This window comes from Vicugna pacos, chromosome 1, assembly GCF_048564905.1.
Source record: "Vicugna pacos chromosome 1, VicPac4, whole genome shotgun sequence".
NCBI classification, from domain to species: Eukaryota; Metazoa; Chordata; class Mammalia; order Artiodactyla; family Camelidae; genus Vicugna; species Vicugna pacos.
Window position 1 is genome coordinate 40,298,968 of NC_132987.1, and position 18,735 is coordinate 40,317,702.

Below are 18,735 nucleotides of genomic sequence, written 5' to 3' on the forward strand. Positions count from 1 at the left end.
TGAGCCCTCTGTAAACTAACTCAACGGCTACTTAACGCCCATGCGCCTTTTTGTTGTAACCTATTTTGGGGGGGGGGATACTTATAGATAAAACACTGCAAAAAAAAAAGTACAGAAAGGTCCAAAGGACCCACACAGCTTCTTCCTATGATGACATTTTATATAAAACCAGGAAATCACTTGGCACAGTACAAGCAACTCGATTCCAGAAGACCTTACTTGCATCTCACCCTTGTTTTTGCAAGCACTGTGTAACTTTTTAAACCAAATCTCACACTTCAAACTTATTTAGAATCCGAATAAGTGATTATAGAAGGTGCTACTTCCCTTTTCTAGAACTCACATGTACTCAGAGGTGATGTATTTTGTTCCACGTGACTGTGGAAATACCTGCTGCCGCTGCTGGTTACCGTGTACTGAAGGTCTACCGTGTATCAGTAACTGTTCTCTACGAGGCTGATGCTTTTTATCCCACTGTCACAGATGAGGACAATGAAGCCTGTGGTGATTTACACAACCTGCCCAGGGTCACGTAAGTAGCCACTGAAGAGGCCAAGTCCGACCAGGGCAGGCGGATTCCAGAGCCTGAGCTCTTTGAAGCTACTACGAGTGACCCACAGGGAGTCTTTGGGCCGCGTGGTGACCTGCAGACGCATCGCTGTGAGGGGAGCGCCGATGGCATTTTGTGGGTGGCATCAGAGATGCTAAATGTCTCGTAACACACGTACAAGGAGAACTGCCTTGCCCTGCATGGCCAATGTGCTCCGCTGAGAAACACTAAGTATTCTATTCTGTTTCCCCAAACAAACCCGAAGAGATAAGTATAAATGTGAAATGTCATAAAGAAGTAAGAAGTAGCTGGTAAAGGACCACATGATAATATAAATCAATCACCAAGCAGCAACGACAACAAAAAACCCAAAAGTCTACTGTTCTACTCAAACATTAATAGGCGTATTCATTTCCATACAGACGGGCTAATTAGATTTCCAAACACCTTTTAGCTTAGAAAGCTCTTGTTCTTTCTCCTGCTGCAGCTGCAGGTATCTCTGCTTGTGGTCATTAAATGTCCTGCTGAAGTCCTCTCCTTGTTTGCGGTGTTCCTCCTCCAAGTCGCTGTGCTGCTTCTTCAGCTCCTCGTGTTGACTCTGCAAAGATGAAAACTTGAGCAGAGACGTACATGCTCTCAATGACACAGAATCTATCTCTAGATAGTAGCCTTTCTCTTGCAAGAAAGGATGTGCAAATGAAGAAGCAGGCTTCATTTTCCTCGGGTTGCTTCGAATTTGTGCAGCTCCCTTCCATTTCCAACAAATAGTCTGGGATCGTGGCCAAGGATAATTTTCTCCTTAATTTTTAACATTAATGTGAACAACAAGAAGTTGGAAGTTCGCAAGAGAGATGGAAAAGGGTTGGCCCTGGAGAAAGTCCCAGGGACTCAAGTTACTGTGGAAACCAGATAAAGCCGATGGAAAAACTCCCCCTCCACGGGCACGCTAGACTGCCTCTTTCAATCTGATATTTTCCCAGCAACATTTTTTATTTCCCTTCTTTGATTTTCAGCCTTCCTGATAAACCAGTTTAAAGAACAGGGGAAAAAAGACTTTTTTTCCCTTTGGGGGAAATAATAAATCGACTGTTTATAGAATAATTCTTACTTTAATTACTCCTGATTATAATACTAAGCTGTATATATAGATATAGATAAAGTCTACAGCCTCCAAATGCTTAATGTGAAAGGGTGGTCTCCTTTGATTCGTGTATTGCTCTCTTGATAATAGGAAAGACTCTGTTTTCAATAAAAAGCACATGCCCTACAGCAGGAAAGACAACATCGAACAAAAAGCTGGGGGCCGGGAGGTGAGCGGTGGAGAGGGTGTGTAGTTTTCCCGTTGTGTGGGGTGCACAAGGCTGCTGCTCATCTCTTCTGGCTGGACAGAGATAATGAATCAATCTCTCTCTCTCTCCCCTCCACCTCCCTCTCTGTGGCTCTCTCTTTTTTTCAGTCTTCCTGACATAGAATAATGAGTTTTATCCAAGAACCAAGGAAGGAGAATCTTAAAATATAAACTGTGTTCCTCTGGTAGGTAAAAGGACACCGATTTTAAACATTAGTAACACGATGGAAGCATTTTAATCCTTCTACTGCCTCCAGTGTGTCTAAGATAAAAGATGGTATCTAAGGAAAACCACTCTGAGAAATGAGACAAAAAAACAAACAAAAATCCTTAAAAGATAAAGAACAAAATTAAACATTAGGTGATCAGAGAGCCCTGATTTATAAGAAAATACCATATTACAATACAAATCAACTTTCTGTTAACCTTCCTTACTGAGTTAATCCTTTCCTTCCTTCATGAAGAACAACTTTAAATTACTCACTTTCAACATCTGATGTTGGACATTCAATGCGCTGTATCTACTATTGGAATCTTGCTGTAAATTGAAAAGCAAATAGTTAACACAAAGATAACATATCTGGCTCTTTTGCTAAACAGAACTTAAAGCTCTTAATAGAAGAATTTCACTCATTTCACTTGTGTAAGCTAACATGAATTCTAAGCTTGAACCAGAATATTTCTAAGACCATCTCCTTACTTAACAGCAGAAATGAAGTTTCAACATTCCTGTAAGTCTGCTCGACTTTAGTAATGAAAAAGCTGGACATGGAACTATGAAACAGTAGCTTGACAGGGCCCTTAGAGGTGATTTACTCCCTCTCATACTCAGAAGAAAAACAGGCCCAGATGCACAGACGCAGCACCACGTGTGGCTAACACACAGCGCGGGGTGGCCCAAGGGGAGGGGGAGACAACCCAACAACGGCCAGGCCTCACAAGCTGGGTGTGGCTCCAGGGAAGGGAGAGAACAGGCGCTTTCCTCCCTTGAGATTCAGTGGGTAAGAAATTCTATGTACGTTACTTTACCCCAGTTGGACTCCAGCTCAGAGTGAGAGACAGAAAGAGTAAGCAACAGGCCGAGGGCAGACACTTCCTTTAGTAGTGGAGCCAGGACCGAAACTTGAGCCCATGCCTGCGGCTGAACTCCGTGCCCCGCCAGCACGTCTCCGTGTGCCGGTACAGCATCCTCACGTCTGGACTTCACCGGTGTCCAGTCCAGTCCTGGGCAGCCGTAACCAGTCAATATACAAACAACACCGGAAGGTGTTCTCTCCCCATGCTGCTGTGTTCTCAGTGCCCCAGGCCTTGCTTCACCCCATTGCCAGCACAAGTGCAGCCTCGACTATTGCTTTCTTTCATGTTCTTGCAACTTCTAAAGTGAACTGCATTTTTGCTTTATCACTTTATTTTATTGCTTCACTGTTTTACTTTAATTTGTGACAAGTTACGTTATAAAATGCACAACAGAATGCACACAGTTTTGGTTAGGGCTTTTAAAAGCAAGTAAGAGCTGAAAGCTGACAGCCTCCTACCTATTCAAAGAGCGGACTTCTCAGTTTTAATACGTCAAAGCGCCAGTGGTTTATATGCTTACCTATTTTTCTTAGAGTAAGAGAAAAACTTGTTTTTCTTCAGTGAATCTGGACTTGAACATTTTTGAAATGCCAATGTCATTTATTCACTTATTCATTCCAGAACTGTTTTTGAACATCTGAACATGTGAACTCTAGGCCTGGTAACCGTGCTGGACTTTACACAGTAATGCCTGTGCGAGTGACAGCAGTGTCATGCAAAGGCAAATCAAAATCGGTATCCCATTCTAGAGCAAAGACAGACCACAAGTGAATAAATAAGTAAAAACCACCTTCTCTTTACTGTTGAACATTAGGGCTATTTCCGGTTTACCACTATCACCAACAGTATGATAAGCAAAGAAAGGTAGGTTTTAAAAACACAGTTTTTAAGGGCTTTCCTTTCGGAATTTTTTGGCGGAAAGAAGAACTGTATTTCAGCCCTGTAATCCTAATCATCAACAGAGTAGAGGATTTTGTGACTGAATTTCCCTCTCTTTCAAGTTTCATGAAAGAAAAAATTAAGAAAGAAAACTCACCCTTCCCTTATTTAGTGTTTCTTGTGCTTCTAATTTATAAACCAGGAAATCTAGGAAATACAAAATGGAGAAAAAGAGCATAAGTTATTCCTTGTGGAATTTTTAGACATCGAAAAGAATCAAGGCAAATTTTATTCAGACTTTTAAAAATGTTTTAGGTTTAAGACGATCTACTTGGTGACTTATACACTTAACTTTTAGGGCTTTAGAAAGAATTGAAAAGAACTACTATACAGTCTTCCTCTTTACCTTAAAGCTGTGAATCTTGTATCAGCTAAACCCACATCATAACCGACTGAAAGTGCATTTAGAATGTGTACACTGTGATGAACTCTCCTTGAGATCAAGGAGGGAAAAACATGAAGTGCATCTAAGGACAGAGATAACTTACTGCTGGCCGCTAGGTGGCACACGGAAATCACCCAGAACCTGAAAAGTTTCACTCTGTGGAAACCATCCTTAATGCGCTTAAAGCTTTATTATCCACTAGATGGCTCTATAAAATCACTCTGCGATTGAAGACAAGGGAAAATCCAAATCCTATCAAAGCATTTCAATGATCTTAAACTTCTCTTCTTCACACAGGCTTAATCCAAGGGTCAGCAAAACATCTAGCCCATACTGCCCTCCCCTGTTCTCCCTCCTACCCGCACTGAGGTAGTCAGACGGAACACCTCACTTAAACGTCGAGACTTACCACAAAACATGAAGAAAGAAAAATAAGAATGCAGGTAACTTCAAATCACAAGCGATATGAAGTCCATGCTTTATTGAAAACTTCTAATAAAAATCAATAGCATTGCCTAATACTTGTGCTAAATGTTAATTTTTCAAACCAAACCAACTGGTTGGTGCCAATAAAGCTTTTATCACAAGACAGAAAAACAGGTGCACAACCTAAAAGACATCATCATATGAGGTTGATTCATTATGTATAAATGCAGTCATATGTATACATATATATAAAATTTGTCATATTCTGGACAGTGCATGCTGTTACTTTCCTGGGTATCTGTGGACAGAAGTTCTAGGTGTTAGCAATGTATATAATATTCAAATGGAAAGGTGTGTGTTATTTTTGAAGTAATACATATAACCAATATATGAACAACCTCAAAGCAGCACAAACTGAATGAAAGATTCTAAATCCAATCCTGAGCAGGAATTATTTTGTTGCACAATGTATAGCATATTGCTTGATATCTCCTTCTCTGTCCACATATGAAACAGACTTTGGGTGAGTTGAAAAATGTGTTAGACAAAAAATAGTAAAGCTAGTACATATTGCTTCAAAGAAGAGTATGATAAAAAAAAAACCTTAGAACACCAGTTATATTATTTATTTACCTTCCTTTGCTTTTTTATGTTCAAGTCTTTCCTTCTGCAAGGATTTCTCTAATCTTGATCTGTGTTCATACACAACTGGAAAAAAAAAGTTAAAACTTATCTTCAAAGAACTAGAAATTCTAAAGTAAAATTAACATCAATTTTCAAAACAGGAAGAAGTCAGTTTAGAGTCCTTTCACAGTTAAAATTAAAATGCAGGCATTACTTAAATTCCACTTCCAAGTAAAAAATAGACAGACTAATAGACATAATTCTGGGCTGACTCCTGTGCAGTCTGCGCCTCTTTATAGAACCAATACTGTGGAAGAGGCTTCCACCTTCTTGGCAGCTCCTTGTCCTCTTGCTTCTGGAAGGTGAGTCTCTGAGGTTCCGTGTCTCTGCTAGACAAGCATGTCCAGTCTCATGACTTCGGTCCCCATCAGCACAGCATTTACCCCCACATCTGTATGTCTAGTTCCCACCTCTCTCCTAGGCAAGAGGAGAACATTTCCACCCAGATATTCCATACGTACTACTGAGCCAACATGAGCGGAGTCTGAATTAAAGCTGCTTGAGTCAGTGAGGGAACGCGGGCAGCACACTGATGTTGGCTGAAAGAGGCCACAGAAACAAAGGCAGAAGGGACCGTCCCCATGAAAGAACCTATAACAGCGCCCACAAAAGAACAAGTTAGGCTTACATCGGTCATGGCAAGAAACCAAAGGCAAACTGATGTCAAGTTGTAGGACCTTCCTGAACTTCATCAACCCTACCTACCCAGGGTACTGAAGGAGACAGAGCTGCCCGGCGAGCGGGGGAGGGAGGGCAGATGTGTTCTGGGGAAAACAAGGAGAAGCCTATCCATCCCAACTACCCCCTCCCCCACTGCAGGCGTCACGTCTGCAGCAAACAGGAGCTGCAAGAGAGGGGGAAGCTTTACTTGTAACTGAACAAAATACGTATCAGTACACAGGACTCAACCAGACACGATACTTACTAAACCAAGACTGTGCTTTTGGATACACGTTATTGAAAGATTTTTTTTTTTTAATCTGAGAGAAGCTAAAAAGCAGTGAAGTCTGTCTTGGATGTCATGCAAGGACAGAAAAACTAGCCCTGGAGAGTGGTTTGAAAGGGAAGAGGAGGAGAGAATAAAGTAAGTTTCTAACATGCCCTTTAATCCTGTTTGTTCAGCATTATGGTCACATATGATCTCACTCCCTGGCAGGATAAGCCAAGCCGGTTATTTGGTTCTCTTACCATCCCTTGCTCCCCATGACCACCTACGATACAATTTACTCGTCAATCACTGACTGACCTTGTACGGTACAGACAACTGTCCAACACTGCTGGCCGCCCAGAGTTGCCATGGTTGCAGCAACTCCCCTCCCTGACGTCTGCTTGCTGCTGAAGGACTCCCCTGTCCCTCCTCCACCCCTTCCCCACTGCCACCCCTGCCAGTTACCAGCCATTGCTGTCCTCCCTCCAACACGGCCATGTCTCCAGGGTAACTCCCCTTCTTCCCAGCACTGCATCTCTCCTCTGGCCTTCCCACACAAACCCTCCATTCCCAGGTCCGCGTCTAGGTCTACCGCAGTGCCCGCCTCTACTCACACCTCTGCTAACATCTCGCCCACAACCCCTGGAACGCCAGCCACCACCCAGACTGGTATGGCGTCGTCCCCTGATGGCTATTCTGCCCCAACTCATCTTTCCCCTCATCTCAGCTTCCCTTTAGTCACAGAAATAACCCCTGCCCCATTCCCTTTCTCCATTTGGGTTCCTATTCTGTTCACCAGATGATCCCTCCCGCCACCCCCGTGCTGTTGCTATAAAGGAATTAACTGCGCTCCTGTTAAGTACCCGGCTTTGCAGTATGAGTAGAAATGCAAAGCGAAGAGACACGGGTCTTGGCCCCAAGACGCTCTAGTCTAACACAGGAGATAGGTAATTTTAAGTAGTTAGAACTAAATGCATTTGGCATAATAGAAGTATATTTAAACCCAGGGAGAGAGAGGGGTGACCTCTGTGTGGAGGAGGAGTGAGGGAAGATTCTCAGGGTGGCACTCTCTTAGCTGGCTTTGAGAGTGAAGAGCAATCTGGTAGATGGGAGCACTGAGGAGAAAGGCACTCCTGGAAGACATCACAGGGACAGAGGCAAAGAGGTACTGAAATTGGAGTGAAGGTGGTTTTGTTCCAAAAAGCCTGGTTCAAATCCATTATTGAGAAATGAGATTTTTTTTCCAAACATATATGTGCACAGTATATGTCTCTCGGCCAATTTGTAAAAGCCTATTGAAATCAAGAGGCTCCTTGGATTGGTACTAATACTACCATCTTAAATGACATTAGGAAGGGGGGAGGCAAAATAAAGATTATGCTACAGAACCTCACTAAGCAAAGCCCTGAACTGTGTGCTCATAGTCTTTCAGAATTTCAGGCAGGTGGGGAAAACTTGCAGGGAAATAGATGAATTACAGTGTTATTATGATACATAAAGGCAAGAACAGGATGCCATGGGAACACCTAAGCTCCCCAGGTGGAAGGAGAAACATTCCCTCATCTCCAGACCACTGGCCAAAGTTCCCACGGTCTGGGTAGAGGGTCCCAGGAACATCAACGTGCTGGTTAATAGGAAATCTGGCTGCACTAATTGGACATCTTATGGACAATTTCAGCAAGCACATGCCTCACTTTCAAAGAAAGGAAAACAGGTAAAGTAGTCAAGATCTTGCTCTAATGGAACCAAAGTGGCAGCAGAGGTCCCAAGTCGAGGGTGCTCCTGGGTAGAGGTCAGGACCATGAGGGGGAAACAGCTCCAGTCCAACAACACCCGAGATAAAAACAAAACGAAACAACAACAACAAAAACAGCAGCACAGCCTAGAAAACGTGTGTGAGGGGCTGCTCATCACCCATCCCCAGCCACCTCTGACCCCAAATAAAACTAATATTGTGGAAGGGTAAGGATGGAGAGAAAACACTGCATTTACAAATTACAACCCTGTGAAATTCTTCTTGACTTATTAAAATACAGCAGCAATCATTGTAAACTCAGGGTCGTAAACTGAACATTATGTGGTACTCGGTCATCGGGTGATTATCTTTGGTTTAGGAAGCAGAGAACTCGTCAGCACAACTTCATCTTGGAAAAGGGTGGGGCCTCCACCACCTACACCAGGCCGAGAGGGAGTGTGGGGCTGGGGGACGGTGGGGGGGGAGCTGGTGCACGAGCTTTATTCTCTTCCCTGAGATTCAGTTAGGAAGAGAATGTGCCAACAGCTGGTCCAAAGTACCCACTGACCAAACTGAATCACACAACTGTCTTTGACAGTTTTCCACACAATAGTTATTTATACGTTCAACATATTAATAGCAGTGTGTCTCAGGAGCCCGAAGATCCTAGAATATGAGGTTAGAAACTTTAATAAGACACCTGAAGAGATGCTATTCTATGTCCACAAAGAGGCGATCAGGTTTATCGATTACAATCCACATTCAACGGCCCTGGGAAATCTGAGACGTATTCACCAACACATAAAATGGTATCACTAATAGCATGACCTAAGGCAAGAATAATATGGTTTTTGCAAATGCAGCAGAAAAAAAGATGTGGTAAACAGAAATAGAGGATATATGTAGAAACCATGAGGTAACTGTACTATTAATATGATCTTACTCAGAACTGGTCAAGTCATTATTAGAGTAACAGCTTCCAGTCCTGACGTATAACTTTAGAATTCAGAAATGCTGTGAGGGTTGGAGACCGTCACCAAGGAGGGAGGTGAGGGAGCGGAGCAGCAGGGACCCATGGCAAGTTGGAGAAGAGCTGTTCTTCGTCAGGCTTGGAAACAGGGAAACAAGCCGAAAAGGAGTCTTAAACTATAGGCTGAGGAAACCACATTCAGTGAAGGGAAGTGAGAGTGAAAATTAACCCTTAGAAAGAAAGGGAGAAGGAAAGAGGCTGGCGATAATGTCCTGGTTGAGGGTACAGACGTCCCAGATCATTCCTTACGGGGCGAGTGGCTGAACTTCTTTGTACTTCAGTTCCCTTACATGGTGCATGGGAATAACACTAATGCCCATCTCTTTGGGTGGATGTCAGGGCTAAATGGGTTAATATACACCAAGTGCTTCAAACACTGCAGGGCATACTAAAATATTTTTTCAACTATCTGTGATGGCTTAAAAGTGCCAGACAAGGAATCAGGTGGTTCCCCGAACCCCTTCAACCCTGCAGTTAAAATCTAATAATAACAAAGTAATTATACACACACACAGATCTCGAGAGACACTTGAAACTGCAATGAAATATTGGTCTCAGTTTCCTTTTACTTAAAATAATTCCCCTAAAAAGAAGGAGGTTGTGAATAATCACTCTAACAGCTTAGTAAAACCTATAAGCCTATTTTTTAATAAAAGTTCAAGGACAGTAAAACAGACCAGATAGAATTTTTGTGTTCTTACTGTCTCTTCTAGAAAACTTCCCTATCGATGAGCACACACACAGACCTACACTACCCTTAATTTTTTAACATGCATTCTCCAGGTTTTTGGACTGGTGATTTATCTAGAGACGTTTGCTGTGTTGCTGAAAAGGAGGATTGCTACTCAATCCTTGTCACCTATCTCTATTTTTCTATTTCTATTCTGAAGTCAAGGGCATCAGTCAAATAAAAACTAACACTGCTAGAACCTCTGCAACAAAAAAGGTATATAATGAATATTTTCAAAGCACCAAGCAGGTTCAAGGGAAAAAAAGTATAAAAATGATGGTTCAATCTGGCCTTCAAGATCGTTAATGCAGACCAACACTGCAGCAGGGACAGGATGTGAATCACAAGAACTCGTGAGACAAAGATGAAAATCCATAACACGCAACATCTCCCCTGCTTACTGACAAAGAGCTTAATATTTTCCATTCAGTCAAGACTGGAAAGAGTTTTTATTTCCCCCTTAAAGCACTTGAGAGTTTAAAAACATGCCAGCTTCTCCCAGCAATTTTCCATTTTAACTCTTACTTCCATCCCTCTATCTGAAAGAAATTAGCTGTATACATCCACTTAGGAGTAAAATACACATCTATCACATTTCAGGGCAGACTCTTCCAATCCAGAAAGAAAGCAACACTCTAAATTTAGACAGAAAACACTGTAAAATGTTTAAACACCCTAAGCCAATAGAGGACAGCATTTCTTTGGCAGCCTGTGACATTTTGCTTTCAGTCCTGACAATAACATTTTTATCTTTACTTAAAAACAAAAACAAACAACTGAGTCTTGGTATGAAAGTCACCCAATTCAACTTATGAAAACATTGATTTTTGAGGACCTTTATCATTTTACAGGTGATAAAAATTAAGATGAACAAATCTGTACCTTTGATCACTGTGGCTGAAGATTTTATGTAGGATAGCAACAGATGACAAAAAAGGAAAACAAACTGAAATCAATATAGTTCTCAGAACACAATACTTCAGAAGTTTTGTTTTATTTTTGTTTTTAGGCCTAAAATCGTAGACATTTATTACCTGTTTAAGAGCAGATTTGGGTTGTGGTTCTAACTGGCCAGAAGAGGGGTGGAGGCCCACCACCCTCACCTCCACTCAACAAAGAGTCAGAAATTAACACCAAGATACCATCACAGGTACAGTTTCCCAATTATCCTTCCCTCCTTCTTTCATAATTTCACCTCCTAAGAAGCCTGAGAAAGAATAGCAAAGATCTTAGAAAACAACCCACATAAAACAAGTAAAAAGACAGAAGAAGGGGGACAGTGATGACCGTTTTGAGGATCACACTGGATCCTCCCTCGGTCCTGGGAGTGAGCAAGGGCCCCCCCTCAGGCTCTTCTTCAGTGTCTCAGCCGCCTCTTTCCACGAGGTCTCCCCTCGAGCTCCGAGCATCGTATCCTCCTGACTCCAGTGGGACCTCTCACAGGTAACTCAGAAACCTCAGGTCCAGCTTTGGCTTCTCACCTCATCCCAGTTTTGCACCTTCCAGTTCAAGTCAACCTTGCCAGTCCTCTCGACAACTTATGGCTGTGTTTCATTATTAATTAAGCCTGTCCTGTGGTTGGTTCCCTCTGCTAAATTATAGATTCACGTCCCTGGCCTGGGGGCAAAACCTTCCAAAGGCTTCCCGCCACACCCTGAGTGAAACCCCAAGCCCTTGAGACGCCCTGCCCCACTGCCCACCCTGCTCCAGCCACAGCAGCCTGCACGTGATCTCCTGAACACGCCAGGCCAGCTTTCACCTCGGCACCTCCGCTGCTCCTTCTCCAGGTTCCTGCCTGACGAGCCCCCTCATTTCCCTCTGATCTTTACTAAGAAGATACCGTCTCCTCAAGTCCTTTCCTGGACAGTCGATCTAAGATTACAGCCTGCTTCCCACCCACACCACTTCCAGTCTCCTTCCCCACTTTATTTTTCTCCTTAGCACTTAACTTTCTTTACTAGATTTTTTTTTCTTTGCTTTATTTATTGCCTTTCTATCCAACTAGAATATAAGCTCAATCAGGGCAAGAATTTCTGGCTTGACTTATTTCACTGCTGTATCCCTGGTATACTGAGTAGTAGGCATTCCGTAGATAATGAACGAATGAACGAACTATACATGCCAGGAAGGTAGCGAATGGCTACCTTTTCTTTCCTTCTCTTCTATAAGTACCACTACTTCAGTTCCAATCCCCCAGTTCCTAATATCTAGTATTCAGTAATACTTGTGTAATGAATGAATGCATTTAGGAGATACTTCATTCTCTCCTTCATTTGCCTGCCATCCTTCAAGTCGCAGCATTTTTTAACTGAATTTCTGTATCTGTTGGCTCATTAGTACTCATATTCCCAGAGAAGAGACAGACAACAGAACAGAGATGAAACATAAATTTTTCTGTTGATGTATATAGGCTCATACGATTAGCATTAGTTAAACCATAGCCCTGAAATATAGAAGCTTTCAGAATACTGAGAGAAAAAAAGGACAGTCTGACTAGGCATTTTTCTACTGCATGGCAATTGCAGTTTTTTGGGGTTTTTTTTTTGTACAATAAAGTTCCTACAATAGTTCATGCAAGTGTCTATTTTAAGTTTGAGAATGCATACAGCTTACGAAGTCATTTAAATGGAAATTTTAACCATGGTTTGAATTGGTGCTTAACTACCTTTCCTATTTTGGATAAAACTATACCCAGGCTTTCCCTCATGACACTATCTAACTGAGATCTGGCTTTTTCAAACAAGTATTACATTAGCTGACATAAGATGCATGTCTTCACACAAGTCTCTTTTTGGCATTTTTTCAAGTGGTGGGCTGCTAATAATCATTCTTCTTATTGGATGAAATCTACTCAATCACTTTTCTCTTAGCTGTTTCGAGCCCAGCAGCATTCCAGGCACCTTGGGAGACCCTTCAGGGTAGGATTTACTCTCATAAAAGGTTCTGATCAATACATTTGGGTTGAGAGAGAAGGTTAGGACAAAGCGGTAAGAAGACAACGGGAGATCACCAAGGTGAGGGGAGCCAGGCTGACGGGGCGCCCTGCTGAGCCCGCAGATTTTCACACACAGTCTCTCTGCAAACCAAGAGGAAATGTACCCCCCGTCCCATGAAAATGCGGGACTCTATAAAGTAAAAGTTACACTTCTCAAAGGAATGAATAAGCACATATGGGAACATATGGGAAACTTATGTGCTCACAGTAATAGAAGTAAACATTATTCTAAAATTGGATGTATAGAAATAGACCCTCTAGAGTAATATTCTTAGCTAGCAATCAGATTTCAGCTGGACAGCATCACAATATTTCAGGAAATAATGCATGAGGGAAGAAAAAGACGGTTAGGTTTCTGGTCATCCAAAATTGATGCAAGTGCTCTTCAGATGGGCTAGAATATGCAAAAGCACACTGGTTTTATAACGGGACTAAAAATTTCTGTATAAACTTTTCAAAATCGATGTGCTTGAACCAAACATAGAAGACATTTAATCTTCTTAAGTTATCTGATTTTTTCTTGGGAATTCACCTCTATGGACACTTCAAGTAATGCCAGCAAAGAGGAAAAAACCTAAAATCCAGTACTCAAGTATCAACTCCTAAAAAGTTTTTATATTGTATAAACCTGTATCTCAGAGAATACCCACAACACAGGCAGGATGAGCTGGGCTGAACTGGCTTTTCCTTCAAATCATCACAGCAGTACACGAGCAACCCCATCTTCATCCAAACTCTCTGTGTCAAGTTTTCACTCCAAAATGTGAAAATATGCAACATATCTTGGAAAAGGTTTCATAAAAATCTGGCTTATAAAGAGATGCTATATAAAGTCGCTTATCTGTTGCATCCTGAATATTTCATTTAACAAGTCAAACAAGTATTTACTGAGCATTTAGTATATGCCAGGCATTGTTCTGATACTTGGGAATACATCGTGAGCACATAAAAAATGTCTGCCTTTGGGGAGCTCATATTCTGCAGAGAGATACAAATGATAAACATAACTAATAGCATATTAGAAGTTAGTAAATGTCATGGGTGATAAAAAGAAAAGCGTGAAAGAGACTGGAGGTGTGGGAAAGATGGGTCAGGTTTCACTTTTAAACAGGGTGGTCAAGACAGGATTCACTGAGAAGGAGACATTGGAGCCAAGACTTGAAAAAAGTGAAGGAGTTACTCCAGACACCTCAGGTTAAGTGTTCCAGACAGAAGGAACGGGCAATGCAAAGGCCCGTTCTACTGTGCAAGCATACCTGGGATGTTCTAAGAAAAGCAGGGTGACCGGAAGAGTCGAGGCGGAGAGAGCCTAGAAGGTCAAGGGTGAAGGTGGGGACAGGGCAGATAGCGACAGGCCTTGTAGGACCTCATGAAGACTTGGCTTTTATTCTGAGAGAAATGGGGAGTCACTGGTGCATTCTGAGCAGTAACATGGGATACTGACTTTGAGTTTAAAATAATGATCAGTCTGACCACGTGGGTGCAGGATGCAAGCAGGAAAGCTAGTTAGTAGCAGGCATCTGCAGTCATCCAGGCCCGAGTATAACAACAGAATAGGACCAAGTGCAAGTTGCAGCCAATTCTGTGTTTAAACTTCAGGTAAGCCCAGTGCGTGTAACCAGCTGAGATGGGGAAGGCCACCACGGACCAGGTCTGTGAGGAAGGTCAGGAGTAAGCCTTTACTGACTGCACAGTAATTTACTCAGCCTGCAGGAGTCAATCTAGAGTCCCAAAGGCAACATTTGTAGGGATGTTTTCTTCCAATGGAGGCAGGAGAGAGAACAATCCAGAAAGTGGACAGAGAATGTGTAAGAGCACTGGGGCAAAAAAACAAAAACAACGTATTTGTCATATGCCTCAAACTTCCCTGAAAGTAAGAACCACCTGGAGTGCTTGTTCATTGCATAGATTCCTTGGGCTCAACCTGAATCTACTGAGTCAGAACTTTCAGGGAAGAGGCTTGATAATCTGAATATTTAACAAGTGTGCCCCGACTCCCCACTCCCCACCCCTCCCCTCAGCCCAACTCCTACTCCCCACGAACTTTCATAGGGGAGTCCTGGAAACAGAATGTTTAGCATAGGTTTGACATAAAAGTGGGTAATCCGGATGGGGAGAGAATGAATGGGATAGGGCTACAATGGACTTAATCAAATCTGCATATAAAAAATAACTTCATGAGTAGTGTAGAAGACATAGTGATCCAAGAGAGAGTAGAGGTTGACGGATTAGTTAAGAGATAATTTCAATAACCTAAAATAAACTTCCATATTGCCCAAATACAAGATGATCTCCAGTTTTGCCAATAAGACAATCTCATTAAAAAAGAGTTGATTTTTTTTTCCAACTGGAATATACAAAATTTTAGAGAAGTAAAAATGAGTGGTGAGTGAAAAAGAAAATGAACAGGCACTTAAGGATATCCTAATGGCAACTAAATATTGAAAAAGTGGCCAACTAAATTAGTTATCAGGGAAATCAAATTAAAATCATAATGTAACGCCACTGTCCTCTAAGCTGTATACTTATGATTCATGTACTTTTCTGAATGTATAGGTGTCTATATAAGATCTGGAGCCTTGTTATTTTCAGTTACTTAAGTGCAATTACTAGTGAAATACAAAACATTTAGATAGGTCTCTTTTTTCTCCGTCTGCATCTCCCCCAAACAATTTGATTCAGACTCTCCACAGGCATGTCCGACATGTGTGTCTGCATCACCTCGGGTCAGTTTTTTTTGTCCTCTGGTAGTTCTCTGAAGCATACTCATCTTCACTGCCACTACAGCACTGGTGCAATCTGTCTGATGCTATCATGGGAAATGTCCTAAGTCACAAATATTTTGTAAAAAGTAGGACAGGACATCTCCACTTGTCTCGCAGGTGCAGATTCGTGCTTTCTGTAGCCCTAGCTCCTGAATGTATTGGGGGTGGTTTTTGCTTTGTTCTGTTTTTGCGGGGAGAGGGGTGGTGAAAAGGCTTATTTATAAAGATATTTTGCATTTGCAATTGTGAGGACACATTCCTGGGAATGAATACCCACACTATCTTAAATGCTGCCGCACCAAAAATCAAGATTTTGTCAGGTGCCCTCCATAAATATCTAACCGCATTAAACAAGGTCATTTTGGGCCAATGCGTCTTCCTCACACAGTGCTCTGCTGTTTAAAATAAAGCAGTTGGGAAAGCGCCCAGAAATAGCAGAGGCTTTGTACTCACTCCGGTACAACGAGACCCCCTCTTTTCTGAGCAGCAATTTTGCAGGGTGAAGGAATCTTGCCTTAGAATAGTCAAGCATATGCAGTAATCACTGACAGAGGGAGAGGAACGCGTGGAAGTAAAATATATTTCAGAAATAAGTGCAAAATGCCTGAGTGACTGGCTCAGAGTGCACTATGAAAGTGGATCCAAGGATGGTGTCGACATTTCTGGTTTGTGCTACTACCGTGTGAAAGGAGATCCAGGACCAAGGAGGGCGGTGGGGGTCTGAGGGGAGAGGAGTCACGCATCCCACGTTGGACATGTTTCATGTTTGACAGGGATACCAAGACAGTACAGGGAGATACGCAGAGTAATGGAAGAGACACTTGAGTTGCTGGTAGCTGAAGGTCACTGCTGGGAAGGTCTATTTCACCATCACTTACAAGTCTAAGAAGACCCAACACAAGGACCCCTGTGAGGTAAACCCCAGCTTCTCCTCCACAGCCACCTCTTACTCTTCCTGGCTTTTTTTTTTTTTGGTCCCACAACCAAACTGTTTAACCACGTATACAGGTTACCACTGAAGGAACTTAAAAAGAGACTGTAGGGACAAAGTCAACACCAAATGTCTAAAACCTGCTTCACCAGTTTGATTGGAATTCTTAAGTGATATCCTGCATTCTCTTTCCGTTTTTGAACATTTTAAGCTCTCCTTTGAAATAGGAGCATAATTAATTACAATTTCTTTTCTTTTCTTATTTTTGCTACAGAAAAAAATGAGTATTTTCCTGTGGTTGGTTAAGAAGATCACATGTGGTCCTAAATAAGAGTATCTCCTGCACTGATGTACCAGGCACTGCCTGACTTGGTGAGGCGAACAGGGTGGGGGTTATATTTTTTAATCACTACTCACTGCACAGCATGTAAGAGCCCTTAAAAGCAGAAGGCAGAGATCAATGGGTGAGACCCTAAAGTTCAAATAAAAACATTATTCTTTCTTCATCCTTAAGAAAGGATGTATGGATTTTATAGGGATAGTGGGAGACTTCTCATGATGATGTGATGTGAGGAGGCTACAGAAAGTTTTGTGAAAGCTTATTCTGGTGAGTGGGCCCTGAGATACTTCCATCATACTGGCCTCTATCATGCAAACACGGTCACCCACGATGTGACACACAACAGTGAGATAAGGGTCTGCCTTCACCGTGGTCCCTGGAGGAGTTCCCAGGCAGTCTGGACAACCCACATCTGTTCTCCCATGGGGCCCTAAGCAAATCTCTATCCACAGTCTGATTAAAATACTTCACGTATAGATTTGTCACTCCTACTCCTTTGTGGAGTTACTTATGAGAGAGTCAGTGTTTTTACAATTTGTGCATATTGTCACTGAGCCTTGAGTCTGGTGCAAGCTGGGGACCCTCTGATTGTTTACTGAATGACTAAACCAAGACAGTCAGCACATAATGTTAACAATGTACTCTTCATATCAATGATTTCATAAAATTTACATACAAAATGTGTAAGGGGTTACACACCAAGATAGATTTCTGAGACCAGCTTTAAGAAACTTTAAATTTGAAACAGCTGACTTACACCAACATAAGCATAGGCATTCACTGGCAACCTCTAAAAGTTTCTTCATAAAAGGCAGAGACAACATATCTAATATCTATGTTTAAATTAACAAAGTGCATGGGGATTTCTGGAAGCACAGTAAATGCAACAGACAGCCCAGATCTTTAGAAAGGTGCATGATGGGACGTTAAAAGAAAGGAAACAAAATCTTTGATGCCATCAGCATTCTAATTAGAGTTCAGACTTCCAAGTTTTCTTTTCAACCCATTCCATACTCAGTATTCATGTTAAATCCATTGAAAATAACTTAAGTAGGACTGAGATGGATTAGCCTAGAAGAAGAAAAAAAGAGAGGGAAAGAAAAAAGAGACAGACTGACAGAGAAGTAGAAACAGATGGAGCCAAGAGATAATTTAATGAGAATTTTTCAAGTAATTTAGGGAAATAACACTGGCCTGAGCCAAGATTCCTGAGCTCCTTGCAAACCAAACACTAACCAGTTCTGGGCTCACATTTAAGAAACTTTACCTTTTGAATTCTATTTCCTCAGCAATAAAATGAAGCAGTTGGATGTTTGAGTCACCAAGGTTCTCCCAATGCTAAAATTCTAAATATGCATATTTGTTTGTTTATTTAAATGAAGTACAGTCAGCTACAATGTCAATTTCTGATGCATAGCACAATGTCCCATCCATACATATATATATACATTTATTTGTTTTCATATTCTTTTTCATTAAAGGTTTAAATATGCATATTTAAAGCAAAGAAGAAGAGTGGCATCAGCAATACACTAATCATTCCCAATCGGTTTTGCATATTCTTAGTGAAATAAATCTGAATAAGATAGGAAAGACTCAGTTTTGCAGAAAGGCTCTGATTTTTTCAGTAAAGTTGTTGATAAAAGAATGCTATTTTGGATTTATTTGTCACCTATGATTTTCAGTAAGTTGAAAACTATTACATATAAACTAAGACCGTGTGTCACACATAAGGGGTCCTAGAGTAGGGCTCTCTTTTTCTACAGGTATGACTCTAAAAAATGCAAACACATTATCCTTCTTTGATGCTGAATGAATTAAAAAAGCAGTAAAGTGCATACAAATCCAATCGCTACTCTAATTGCAAACAAG

At 41.7% G+C, this 18,735-nt stretch overlaps 1 protein-coding gene across 4 annotated transcripts in view; it reads right to left on the reverse strand.

Annotated features, from left to right (window-relative positions):
• The window catches only part of GOLIM4 (golgi integral membrane protein 4), a 70,681-nt gene that overhangs the window by 25,927 nt on the left and 26,019 nt on the right, over positions 1 to 18,735 (reverse strand). For all 4 annotated transcript variants that reach the window (XM_072960529.1, XM_072960519.1, XM_072960508.1 and 1 more), the window contains exons 2-5: positions 5,359 to 5,433; positions 4,012 to 4,061; positions 2,383 to 2,436; positions 998 to 1,148 (exon numbers count right to left, since the gene is read on the reverse strand). In XM_072960529.1, the coding sequence (XP_072816630.1) occupies positions 998 to 1,148; positions 2,383 to 2,436; positions 4,012 to 4,061; positions 5,359 to 5,433 (330 nt within the window). The remainder of the gene's footprint in view (positions 1 to 997; positions 1,149 to 2,382; positions 2,437 to 4,011; positions 4,062 to 5,358; positions 5,434 to 18,735) is intronic.